Genomic DNA, 13278 nt, shown 5'->3' on the forward strand with positions numbered 1-13278 from the left:
ATTTCAGAGGCAGGATAGAGATAGGACTTGGTGACAGTCATAATAAGAGGAAAATGATAGGTCAAAAAGGACTTCAATTTTTTTCTGTAATTTTTTTTAAAGGAAAATGTACTCAGGTGTTAGTTATGTATCTAAAATTAATAATAGTAATAATAAAAATAAAAGGATATATAAGTAAGCAGTTGTATTAGTCCATTTCTGTTGCTTATAACGAAATACATGGAACTGGGTAATTTATAAAGAAAATGAAATTTATTGCTTATAGTTTCTGAGGCTGGGAAGTCCAAAGTCAGGGAACACATTTGGTGAGAACTTTGGTGGTGGTGACAGTGACGGCAGAGTATCACACTGCGAAATGGTGGAGCACAGAGAGCAGAAAGACTTTTCATGTTCTCCTTTTAAAGCCCTCAGAACCACACCTCTGACCACCATTATTAATCCATTCACTATGGCATGGTCCTATAATCTAATCACCTCTTTAAGGCTCCACCTTTCAATTACCATAATAGGATTTCCCACCCTCTTAACAGTCACAGTGGGGTCCAAGTATCTAACACATAAAACTTGGGCGACACAAGTCAAGCTTCAGTGAGTTTTAGGGGGACACTCAGTCTACTACATTCCACTCTTGGTCCCCTAAAGCTCATGTCCTTTTCACATGCAAATACATTCATTTTGTTCCCAAAGTCTTAACTTGTTTCAACTCAAAAGTCCAAAGTGAAATCAATACAAGTTATCTACTTCCCAGACACAATGGTGGGACAAACTTAGGGTACATATTCCCATTCCAAAAGGGAGAAATAGGCCAAAAGAAGGTGTAATAGGTCCCAAACAAGTCCAAAATCCAGCAAAACAGGTGTTAAATCTCAAAGCTGGTGAATCATGTACCTTGACTCCATGTTTGATGTCCTCTTCATACTGGAGTGGGGGTTGGGTCTGCAAGTCTATGGGCAGTTCCCCTCCTATGGCTTTCCTGGTCTCAGGCCACACTCTAGCTCTCCCAGGAATTCTACTCTGGTAGCTCCACAGGTCTGGGGTCTCCATGGCAGTCTTGCTCTCACAGCTGCACTAGGCATGGCACTGTTGGGGTTTCTCTGCTGTAACTCTGACCCCATGTTTCTGCTCGGCATTGTTCTAGCAAAGGCTGTCTGTGGTGACCCCTGTGACAGATCTCTTCCTGGGCCCCAAGGCTTTTCCATACTTCCTTCAAAATTGGGGTGGAGGCTCCCAAGCCTTCACAGCTCTAGCATTCTGTGAGCTTGCAGACTTAACACCATGTGAATGCTGCCAAGGCTTCCTGCTTGCATTTTCCAAAGCTGTGGGTCCAGCCACACCTGAGGCCAATTTAGCCGCAGATGGAGCAGCCAAAGCAGCTGGGGTGCTGGTGCTGGAAGCAGTTTCCTGAGGTGGCTCTGGGCAGCCAGCCCATGGAGGATGTCCTGGGCCTGTTGCCCAAGACCATTCTGTCTCACTAGGCCTCTGGTCCTGAAATGGAAGGGCTGTCCTGGCAATGATTTCAGGGCCTTTTCCCCCTTCTCTTGTTAATTCCTTTCTTTTGTACTAATCTTCTTAGCAGCACTGCATTTTCCTTCTGAAAATGCTCTCTGCTTCTCTACCACATGGCCAGGCTGCAGATTTTCCAAATCTTTACGCTCTGCTTCCCTTTTAAATTCTGGCTTTATGTCATGCCTTTTCTGCCATAACTCAGAGTAGGCTGTTACAGTAGCCATGCAGCTTCCTTAATGCTTTGCTACTTAGAAATTTCTTCCACCAAATACTCTGGTTCATACTTTGTAAGTTCCAACTTCTACAAAGTCCTAGGGCTTGGACACAATTCAGCCAAGTTCCTTGCCAGTTCATAGCAAGGTTGATCTTTGCCCTAGTTTCCAATAAATTCCTTCTTATTTCTATCTGAGATCTCCTTAGAATGGTCTTTACAGTCCATATTTCCATAAGCATTCTGGTCACCACCATTTAACCAGTCTCTAAAACAATCCAAACTTTCCTGGTTTTCTTGCCTTCTAAACTTTCACCAGCATTTAGGCTTTTTCTAGCCTGTTCCTCCAAATTCCTCTAGCCACCGCCCATCACCCAGTTCTAGGTATTTTGTTATAAGCAACAGAAACGGACTAAAACATCAGGTGTCATGGTTGACCACAGTTCAAGCAACTTAGCATCATGTGTCTTCCACTTCACTCATGTTCCCAGTTGGCACTCTGCAGGTATTCAGTTTGTGACCCCTGACCTTATACAGAAGACATCTCATCCGAAGGGAAGGCCATTGCCCCTGCCCAACACAATTTCCCTCCATCTCCTCTATACTGTTGGTATAGAATTTCTTATTTGGGCATTGACTTGAGGTTCCAGTGGCTTGCCAACCATACTGATACACAGTGACAGCCTTTTTTCCCTTAAAGATGCTGATATAAAAATTAAAATTTAAAAGAAAATTCTGGATGTGAATGCTGTCAACTATCTAGTTGATATTTAATATATCTTCTTTCTTTTCTTAAGTTTTGTATACATGTGATTGGGCCTACATGTTTTCTCCTTCACACATTATTATTTTTTTTGTAATTCTTATTGTAAACTCTTCTGACCTAAGACTGACAGTCAACCAGGACATATAAGCTCAAGTAATTCTATTTGTCACAGGTGGGGTTCTTTGAGACTCTGAAACCCTGAGATTTGTGTGCAGGAGTGCTATTGAGAATGGTACCTGTGAGGACGCACGGGAAGCAGATTGGAGAGAAGAGAAGTTGAACTGAGAAGCAGTCACAACAGTGACCTCTCTCAGGTCATCCTCCAATGTATGAGCACTCTAGAGCTGGGACAGCCCTTCAGGGTTGTCCCAAATTAAGGCAGATGGGCTGTGCCTTACGCTCACCCCTCAACCCGTCAAAGCACTTAGGCTGGAGTGGTGGTGCTTGACGTTGGGCAAGGTGGCTCTCTTCATCCAAGAGCAAGTCCTGGAAATGTCTCAGCTGGGAGCTCCCAGCAGCTGAGAAATGAGTCCTCAATCCTAAGGGGGAATCTGGGAAGCACATCACAGCATCCACTATACCTCTCATCCTTGCTAATAATAAGTCTTTAAAATTTTCATGTGTTTAGAACAGTTTGTACAGTGGCTTTACATACATCGTACATTGCTTCACATAATTTTCCCAACAACCCTGTGATGTAGATACCAGTAAACCTATTTCTACAAATGAGGATAGAGGCTTAGTGAGCCTATTTATGGAAGTTTACATACAAAAAGAAGAGAATTATATTGGGCTTCTGGGATTCTTACCTCTCTGCAGGAGGCATTCAGGTTCAAGTTCTGGAAAAGTTCCTTACTTTTTGGAAGAGGCTGCCTACGTGACCTTCTGCTCAGAGGTTTTTAAAGAATGTGGATCTGCCTTTAGAGTAATATGGAAAATCTCTTGTTCATCTTCTTGATGATGAGCATAACCTCAAGCTTTATTAAGAGCTTGGTATGAGAAACAGTACTCATAGAAAGTTGCCTGAAGGGTGTAGAGTAGATCCATCAGTTCTCTAGGTTTAAATTGAGAACTGAAGCAAACCCTCAGAGAAAGCATACATACTTGGGTGATGGAAAAGTGAGGGATTACAACATCCCCCCACCCCCACCTCATTGTTCAAAAGAAAAAAAATCAAGGTAGCATACTAATTCCCCAAGGTAACATACTAATTCTTTTTTTTCAAAGAAAGGAAGAGGAGAAAATTCTGAATAAACAGGCCCATTCCTGTAAAGAGGGTGAGAGAGGGTGAGTGGTGAGCTGAATCAACCTTTGTCACCAAGGTGTCATGGAGCTACTGACTAAACCCGCAGCTTTCCATAAGAAAAACATTCAGTTCAGTAGCTTGTTCTGCCACTAGATTGCCTCGTTGAATGGATAACTGACCGAGCTAGTTAAACAAAACACCCCAGAAATGGTTTACTGATAAGGTAAGATCTGCACAAGAGGCAGTGAAAGGAAATGCATTCTGATCAAAATTTCAGAAGGAATGTGAGATGGCTGGTAGATGGGCAAGTCAGGGTTGAAGGTTTATCTCTTTCCTTCACTCAGAAAAGCAAGTGAAACACAATTGGTGTTAACACAGCCCTGAGGGACAGTCTGAAAATAGTTCGTAAAATGCCATTTGTAACTGTAATTTTGCATCTCTGTCATTGGCAGTTTGGAATGATAGTATTTAATAACCTATTGTCTAGTCTATATAGCAACACAACGTGTATTAGACACTCTTCAAAGAGGCACACGCACACACCCCTTTCTCCTCCCCACACAAAACAAATCACCCCGGGGTCAGAAAGATGTTTAATTAAGGTTAAGTTCTACCAGGAATATGTAAAAATTTAACAGTGAAACACATACCGATTTTACACTTACAAGGGGTCTTCAAAAAGTTCATGGAAAGATTCATATTATCTTTTAATTCCATTTTTCCACAAGCTTTTTGATTTAATTACCTCATAGGTAATTAAATAATTTACTTGATATTATTTTTCATCTCTCAATGTTCTTGCTTATGTAAACTTTTGCTTTCTAAATAGCCCTAGAATCAAAGGTAATTCCTTATCATGAGGTTATCAGGCCATACCAGGCCTTACATAATTGTTGTAATTTGATATCTGCAAGCAACCAAGTCATCTGTCTAGCAAACATCCACTTCCTTATTTATTTCTCAGGGGCTGGGGGGAGGCCCTTTTCAAATACTGGCTACTTACACTCATTATGCAGAATAATCTGAACTCTGTCCTTTTCCTTCAGATCCAATTACATTAACAGCTGATTCAGAGTTTATTTTTTCACCTTTTCACTCCCTTCTTGTTAAAGAAAATGAACAGCATTCCCCCGTATGCCAGAAAAGTGCTAGTTTGTTCTTGAAGGGAGATGTACAACTACCTCCTTTGCAATATTTAGTTATGAACAGGGGAAAAAGAAAAAATTCAGAGAACATCTTTAAGCTAGCTAGCTCTTCATTCAGACCTTTGGCTACTTGGCTGAGAATCCCAGCCTTTGAATATATTACTCATTTGGTATCTGGTGTACAGAGACCTCCACCTTTCTGGTCATATATCCTTCCTGCCCACACTGTGCTCATCAGTTGCTCCCTCACTGCACTGAGACCCACAGAGTACACCTTGTTCCTGCAGCCCACTGCCAGAGGGCTGGGCATGGTTAGGAGGAGCTGTGGGAGGTAAGCAAGTCTGTAGTAGGATGAGGCTGGGCCCGGGGAAGATTGGGTTTAAATGGATTTTCTCAAATCAGGATATATTTGATTTTGTTACATCATTTTTTTATGCCCTCATGCCCAACCCAGTGGTTCTTAAGCTTCAAGAGAGAAAACCTGTTACAACCAGACAGAATGGTGCAACTCTTTAATTCAACAAACGTTTATTGAGTGCCTACTATGTGCTGGGCATTGCTAGGACATTATTCAAAAATACATGAGAGAATTCTAAGTCTTTGAGACAATCAAAGTACATTGAAGCAATTCATCTAAGTTACTATTTGGGTAGCCCAGAGAGGTGAGAACAGTGGAGGTTAGCAGACAGAAGTTGGTATTTGAAATTTATTTTCTTCTGCAGAAATGAGGTCACTGCTGTTGGCCATTTCTTGGATTCCCTGAGTCATTATTTTCTCTATATTAGAGTTCCTTCAGTTAACAGCTCCAAAAAATGACCATTATTTAAGTGTAGGCTGTTATTGGTCTTACATAGTAAAACTTTTTAATGAAGCAGCTCACTGTGTTAGGCACTTGATCAAAACTGCCTCTGGTGCTTCTTTTGCCTGGAATGCCCCCTCCCCGTTGCGTTGTCCAGCTCAATTGTTAATGCCCCCAAGAAGCCTTCTATTGCCCTCTGCTGGCTTTCCCCACAGCACTTTGTAGCTCTCCTAGCATACACACCACATTCTCCTGGTGTCTCCATCATTTGTGTGTGTGATTCATTTAGTTCTTTCACTGAACTGTAACATACTTGTACTAATTCACCGTCTTATCTCCCCATCACATCATGACAACTAGCTGGTACCTTGTTGGGACTCTTTAAATGTTTCTTGATTTGAAAATTAAATTGTTGCATCATCAACTTCTCTCAATCTAACCTCACAAGTTTATATGACAAAAGTTATCCTTGGTCCCAACACTAGTTTTATAATGAAGTTCTCCTGAGCTTTCAATGACACAATGTTTTTGAAAGCTACTGGAAGCATTTCCCTTATCACATTGTTTAATGGAGGTCAATTTCTTTTTTTGCAACCTTGCAAAACTAGGTCAAAGGTAATCTGGGAGATGTAACCTCTCTGGGTCTCAGTCTTGCGACAGAGAGTATCTTTAGAGCCTTGCATGGTTATGTTGAGTGGGCAATGTAGATCTGGCCAGTGAGCTAACAAAGGAATGCTCAGGAGACCCGGGTTATCTTTCCAGTAGAAGGGCTAGTTTAGAGATGTTCTTCATGCTAGCATATGAACAGGCCAAGTTTACTATTTCAGGCCTCTTTTGGATGTTTTTACAAAGTATCCCATGTTGTGTGCAATTAAATATGCTTTCCTATTTTACCCATATTCCGTATTTGGGAAGTTGCACGAAAAACTTCTGGCCCAGCCAGTTGGCTTCTATCAACTACCACATTAATACAGGTTTATATAGTTGAAGACAATTTTTCCATGTGATTATTTAGATTATACCCTGCCATGGGGAAGGATCCTGTAATGCACAACAGAGAGAAAATCACATTCTATGGGAGACAAGTGCTTCTGTTTGATTCAAGGTAGTGTTTATGAGTCTTGACTTTCTGTAAGTATAGTAAAGTCAGAAGGAATAACTGGGTACTGAAATTTCTGACAGGGTTTGTTAAGCTTTATGAAGAGTGCCCCCAAAATTCATAACTGGATCAATCCTCATGATAAATGCCACGGTGCTGTTCTTTTACATATACTCCAGAATTTGACAGACAGGAGGAGGTCAAAAGCTCTTATTAGCCCACAAGCCCTGCAGCTGAATTCAAAGTACACAATCAAACTCACCTTTATGTACCATGTTCAGATGGTGTGATAGAATAAAATGTCCTGGAAATGAGAAAAAAATCCAGGTTCTGTCCCCACCTCTCTGTTGCCAACTACCCACACGACTCTGGGCAATTCATATCACCCCTCTGGGCCTTTGTTTGTTCAGCTATAAAACAAGTAGAATCTAGACCATTTGTCAAAGCCTAGTCTTCAGACCATTTGCTTCAAAATCATCTGGGGGTGGGGTCGGGCTTAATATACACATTCCTGGGAACTACCACAGTCCTACTGAATCAGTGTTTTTGGGAATGGGGCTCAGGAATATGTTTTTAAAAATAAGCTTCCTAGGTGACTCTTATGCTCATTAAACTTTCTTTTCTAAACTTTTTTTTTTTTGGAAGTATAACACATTCATTAAAGTTAGATTAGAATATCTCTAAGATCCCTTCCAGCTCTAAAGAGTTCTAAGAATCAGTCTATTCAACACATTTTCACATGGGTACATTTACTAAACATGCAACTTTGGACTCCGTGTTATTCGTTTTGCAGTAACTTTTTCAGGTCAGTGTGTAATTCTGCATCGTGTGCAAAGGCATCTCAGTGATTTGGAAAAACTGAATGTTTTTCAAATATGCAGCCTCTCTCCAAGGTAAGTTTACTGCCAGAGAGTACCTTTACCTTCCATGTAAACGCGGTGCTCTATGGCAGAGGACTGTTGCCTGGGTGAGAAAGGCGAAACCTGGTTGTATTTTTGACCATACTATGGAACCAAACTGTTATAGTAATTTAATCCCAAACTGCTTTGTCAGTAGAATTCCAACCCCCATGACCTCTCTCCCAGGGGGCCTGAGATACTAAAGAGGTAAATTGTATTTATATGCCTCCTGAAGTGGTACAAAGATCACTGTGTTAATAACTTTCCTCTAAGTAAACTGGTAAAGTGATAGGCTTAAGAGAGTCTTCCAGTTACTAAGTAGTGAAGTTGTTTATTTTCCCAGGCAACTAGAAAGTTGATAATTTTCTTGAAAGGATCAGCTCCATCAGATAATTTAGCTGCCTTTAAACTCGTCTCTCTACTTTTAAACTTTTATACAAGGCCTATATCTTTTTTGGATTATTTATTTTATGCCACATGAAACGTGTGTAAACTTTCTGGTTTCTCACAAGTGAATTGACATTTCTTATTTCTGTGACACTAGGCAATTGGCTTAGCTTGCCTCAGTTTCCTAAGGTATGAAATGAAGGGGTAGAGCACATGGATGCTTGATCCCTTAGCACTAACACTATACATCACAGCATGATAAAGGAAAGAGCATGGGCTTTGAAGCTGGACAGACCTAGGTTGGAATTTTAAGCTTTAGTTGTATAATGGGGATGGAAGGGACAGGAGGGGTAATATGTTATCTCTCTGGGTAATAAAAGCATCCAGCATAGGGGTTGGCACAGAAAAGTATTCCAGAAAGGTGACGCTCCTTGGTTCCCTATGCCCCTACCTGTCACACATGTCTTTCTGCCCACTACTGGTTAGGCCTCTTGTTACTGATTGAGAGAAGCAATTCCTGGTCCTTATTTAAGTGCAGGAACAAGCTCTCTGGGAGGAGAAAACCATCAGCCCTGTGGGTAACAGGTTCTTGGTTTCTTCCTGGCCTGGTCACCACTTCAGGATGAAGTTACCATTTCAGGTCTGGTTGAAATGTGGCAGGTGGTAACCCCAGAACTGAAGGGGTCACTATTGGTATACATGCAACGGGGGCTTACAAAGGCACTGTAGCAGATCCCCAAAGTTATCTCCCTGGGGATCAGGTGGGGTCACCTCTCCACAGTGAGAAACCAGGGATGCTAACAGCACCAGAGGAGAGCAGGAAGAGGCCTTCAAGACTGTCAATACACAGGAGGAAAGCAGGAGACAGAGAGGGGGAGTGATTTTCCGATGATCACATGGCTAATCATACAGTAGTAGAGATGAGAACAGTCTCTCTGGATCCCCGCGAGGGCAGAGGGCGCACTCAAGACACTCTGCATTTTAATGTAAATGTTGCAAGTATTGGTTAAGAGCTCGGACTTTGGAGGTAGACAGCCCTGGTTAACTACCCTGCCCTCCAGCTCTGTGATCTGGGGCATGAGGCTTCACCTCTCCAGGCCTCAGTGGTCTCATCTATAAAAGTTCCGTGGTAAACTCTCTTTGTTGAGAGGATTAAAAACAACACTGTATATGTAGTCGTAACACAGTGCACTGCACGAAGCTTCACAACAGGTGGTTCTAATGATCATTAGTTAGCGTTTTAAGGAACCATTGCCATCTCCTCCCTCTACATGTCCAGTTCGGATCTGAACCTGTTTCTCAAACCTCCCCACGCCACGCTTCGGCTGGTTCGCCAAGGCACGGAGGAGCCCCAGTGTCAAGGCGGGGCGGTCCCCGGGACTCACCTGGTGAGGCCAGCAGCACCTTCGCCCCACTGCACTGGAAGCAGTGCAACAGGGACTTTGCGCGGATGTTATAATTGAGGCACGCCATGGCACATCCCAGTTTGAGCAGCCCCAGCCACAGCCACACGTATGCAGGTTCATTGCCCATAAAGATCGCCACGCAGTCTCCCTGGCGCAAGCCAAGGTGGTCGCGCAGCGCCCGCGCTACCTGGTTGCTGCGCCGGTCCACCTGCGCGTAGGTGAGCGTCTCGTCGCGGAAGAGCAGGAAAGGCTTGTGCGGAGTCTGGCGCGCTTTCTCCAGGAAGACATGCAGGATGGTGCGCACCGGCCGCTGCCGCCCGTAGCTGCGCACCCGCCGGCCCACGCCAGCCAACCGCAGGAAGTAGCCCATGTCCTGGAAGAAGTAGGGGCAGCAGAGGTTCACCAGCAGCGGCAGGAGCAGCAGCCCCACCAGAGCGGTGTAGATGGCGTGCAGCATGACGGCGGCGGGGCCCTCTGTCCCCGCGAGGGCAGAGGGCGCACCCCGGGCGTGCAGCGCGGCGGCGGGGCGGGCTCCGGGCGGACGGCGGGCGGGCTGCGCGGGACGCCGGGCTCGGGACGAGGCAGAGGCGACCGCGGAGCGCCTCGGCTGCCAGCACCGGCGCGGGCTCTCGGGCAGGTGGAGTCGTGGGCGGGCTGCCGGGTTCCGGGCTGAGCCCGCCCCCTCGTGGGGGCGCAGCCACCTGCGTTCGGGGCCCGCCCCCGCGGTCCGCCCCCCGCGGGGCAGGCGGCTCTGCCGCTCGCAGGGGTCTCAGCGCTCCGCCCGAGTCTGAAAGTGTGGGGTCGAGTCTGGACTCTCCTGCGTTGTGACCCAAGTACTTTACCTCTGGCAGCCACAGTGTCCTTATTAAACGGCGATAAGACGCACTTAGCGGATGTTGGCAAGATTAAAGGAGATAATGCAGGCGTGGGGCTTTTGTTATTTGTTGTTGCCACTAATAGAGTGGCTTATGGAGATGACTTATTATCAATAAAGTACCTTATAACTGTGAGGCAGTCCTGTTATTTATTCATAGCGGGCACCAGGTGCCACTGGCAAACCAGAATCCCATCTCTGCTTCCTGGTCCCGAGGGCTTTCGTCCTGATCTCCCTTTGTTTCTCAGATTTGCTCCGCGCCCAACCCCAGCCCGGGTGCCTGGCGGTCCCCTGTGGCGAAGGCTTCGAGGTTGGACAAAAGCGCTAGCAGGGGTCACGTCCGGCTCATCCTCGCCCCTGCCCTGTGGGTGAGGACAGGGCGCTGTCCCAGTTGGCCCCGCGAACCCTGATTTGGCACCAAGTATTGCCACACATTGCCAAGTGAAATCAAGCTCCGGCGTTATTTTGATTTGTTTATATATTTCGTTCGGTTAAGTGATCCCCGCCCCCGCCCCACGTTGAAAGTTAGCAAGTGTTGTCAGTCCAGTTCAACACACGTTCACTAAGGGGCTCTGTCAGAGAATAATACAACACAGAGGATCAAGTGAATGCTATTGGTATTTCTCAAAAGCCATCTCTTTGGAGGAAGTGTGATTTTTTTTTTTTTTTAAATTTTCCTTAGCGCTACTTCTGTGCAAAGTGAATACTCACTAGCTACTGAGGAGGATCAGGATCAGGGTCTCACTAAGGCAGTGTTTCACTTTCATCCCCTCCTGTTCTCCTGTGCGCGTCCATGTTCTTATTCTTATGAGATAATCACAAACGATGAATGCTTGCTGGTCCCAGATATTCTGCTAGGGGCGTCCCTGTATTACATTTTTGGAGACTCACAGTTATTCTACAAAGATGGCACTTTTACGCTCGTTTACAGACCTTTTTTTTTTTTTTTTTTTTGTCATTTTTTCATGACCGGCACTCAGCCAGTGAGTGCACTGGTTATTCCTATATAGGATCCGAACCCGCGGCGGGAGCGCCGCATAGGATCCGAACCCGCAGCGGAGCGCCGCGGCGCTCCCAGCGCAGCACTCTACCGAGTGCGCCACGGGCTCGGCCCTTACAGACCTTTCTTTTTTTTTTTTTTTTTTTTTTTTTTTTTTTTTTTTTTTGTCTTTTTCGTGACCGGCACTCAGCCAGTGAGTGCACCGGCCATTCCTATATAGGATCCGAACCCGCGGCGGGAGCGTCGCTGCGCTCCCAAGCGCTGCACTCTCCCGAGTGCGCCACGGGCTCGGCCCTCTTACAGACCTTTCTAAGGGAAGCTTAGAGAGGTGAATTAAGGCGGCTAGTAAGTAATGCACGAGTTTGGAACTGGTATCTGGTCCCAGGGAACCACTTCTTAGCTTACTCTTAGCAACTATCTTAGCACTCCTAGCAACTATGTTATGCTGCCCTCCTATTCTCTGGGTTTCTTTCCATGTCCTCTTTTTTCTTCCACAATTAAAAAAAAAAAAAAATTCTCTCACAATCTCCTCCCCGCCACATTTTTTATCCATGATAGCTGCACAAGCACCTGTTTCCCTTTTCTTGACTTTCTCATCACATATCCAGTTGCCATCTGGTGACTGGTTGCATCATTCCTCTGGGGATGAGTGGGGGCCTTCTCTAAGGAGAAGGCAGGAGTGAGAACCAAAGTAGGGGTCACCACAGAAATCACTCTGGTGTGACTTCTTTCACATTGAAGCTCAGAGCCAAGCCTTCCTTTTCCACCTCAATGCTACCCCAGAACCTTGATGGCTAGTCACTTCAATGTAGCCTCTTAGGCCCTGCCTTTAAAAAAAAAATTTGGCTGGCTGATACAAGTAGACCCCTCTTTTCTTTTCCTTTAAATAGCTGCTCTCTATTCAGAGTGCTAAATTACCACAAATGCCCACTTCCTTCTCTCTTATTCTAAGCATCACTTTAACTTTGTGTACCAGCAATCTGTCAGTTGCAAGTGACAGAAAACAAGGCTCAAACTGGCTGTTGTGGATTGATTGAATTGTGTCCCCCAAAGTTCATATATTAGAAGCTTAATTCCCACTTTATCTGTTGAGAGTGGGAAATCCTATTATGGTAATTGAAACGTGGGGCCTTGAAGAGGTGATTAGATTGTAGGATCATGCTGGAGTGAATGGATTAATAATGGTGGTCAGGGATGTGGGTCTGAGGGCTTTAAAAGGAGAGCAGATGAGAGTCTCTCTCTCTCTGCTCTGCCATTTTGAATATAATAACCTGAATTGTTGTAGTCACCACCAGGACAAAGTCCTCACCAGATGAGTTCCCTGGACTTTGGACTTCCCAGCTTCTGAACTGTAAGCAGTTTCAGAAAACTTCATTTTCTTACAAATCACCCAGTTCCAAGTATTTTGTTAAAAGCAACAGAAATGGACGAATACACATGCTGTTCTGAGTAGTGTGATGAGATTTGACACTGTCTCACTTCGTCCTACCTGGGATGTGAATCATCCCGTCATGCAGCATATCCATGCCGTGTACGTTCCCTACCTGTTACTGTGTAGGAAAAAAGTGTGTATAGGGTTCATTACTATCTGTGGTTTCAGGCATCCACTGGGGATCTTGGAATGTATCCTGCTGACAAGGGAGACTACTGTATTTGTACAGCACGCTAGACTACGCCTGGGCTGGAGCTGACCAGATACCCTGGTTACTGCCTGGCTCCCTTGAAGTGTGGTCAATAGCTTAGCACATTAGCTACTCATTCTTAGCACATCTGTTGGGAAGCTCTGGTCTATAAAGTGAAGTTGAAATTTTATTTTCTGGCTCTTCGGAATCTGACTCAAACTTTCACTACACTGAACTAACAAATATTTATTGAGTTTCTACTATGAGCAGAATATCATCAGGCACTAAATATTTTAAAAACTGAACCTTAATTCCAGC

General features: G+C 44.7%; 1 protein-coding gene across 2 annotated transcripts in view; it reads right to left on the reverse strand.

Annotated features, from left to right (window-relative positions):
* SLC27A2 (solute carrier family 27 member 2) overlaps positions 1-9921 on the reverse strand; it is a 36696-nt gene extending 26775 nt beyond the window's left edge. For both annotated transcript variants that reach the window (XM_063091710.1, XM_063091709.1), the window contains exon 1: positions 9444-9921. In XM_063091710.1, the coding sequence (XP_062947780.1) occupies positions 9444-9921 (478 nt within the window). The remainder of the gene's footprint in view (positions 1-9443) is intronic.
* Positions 9922-13278: the final 3357 nt, after the last annotated feature.

This window comes from Cynocephalus volans, chromosome 3 (assembly GCF_027409185.1).
Source record: "Cynocephalus volans isolate mCynVol1 chromosome 3, mCynVol1.pri, whole genome shotgun sequence".
NCBI classification, from domain to species: domain Eukaryota; kingdom Metazoa; phylum Chordata; class Mammalia; order Dermoptera; family Cynocephalidae; genus Cynocephalus; species Cynocephalus volans.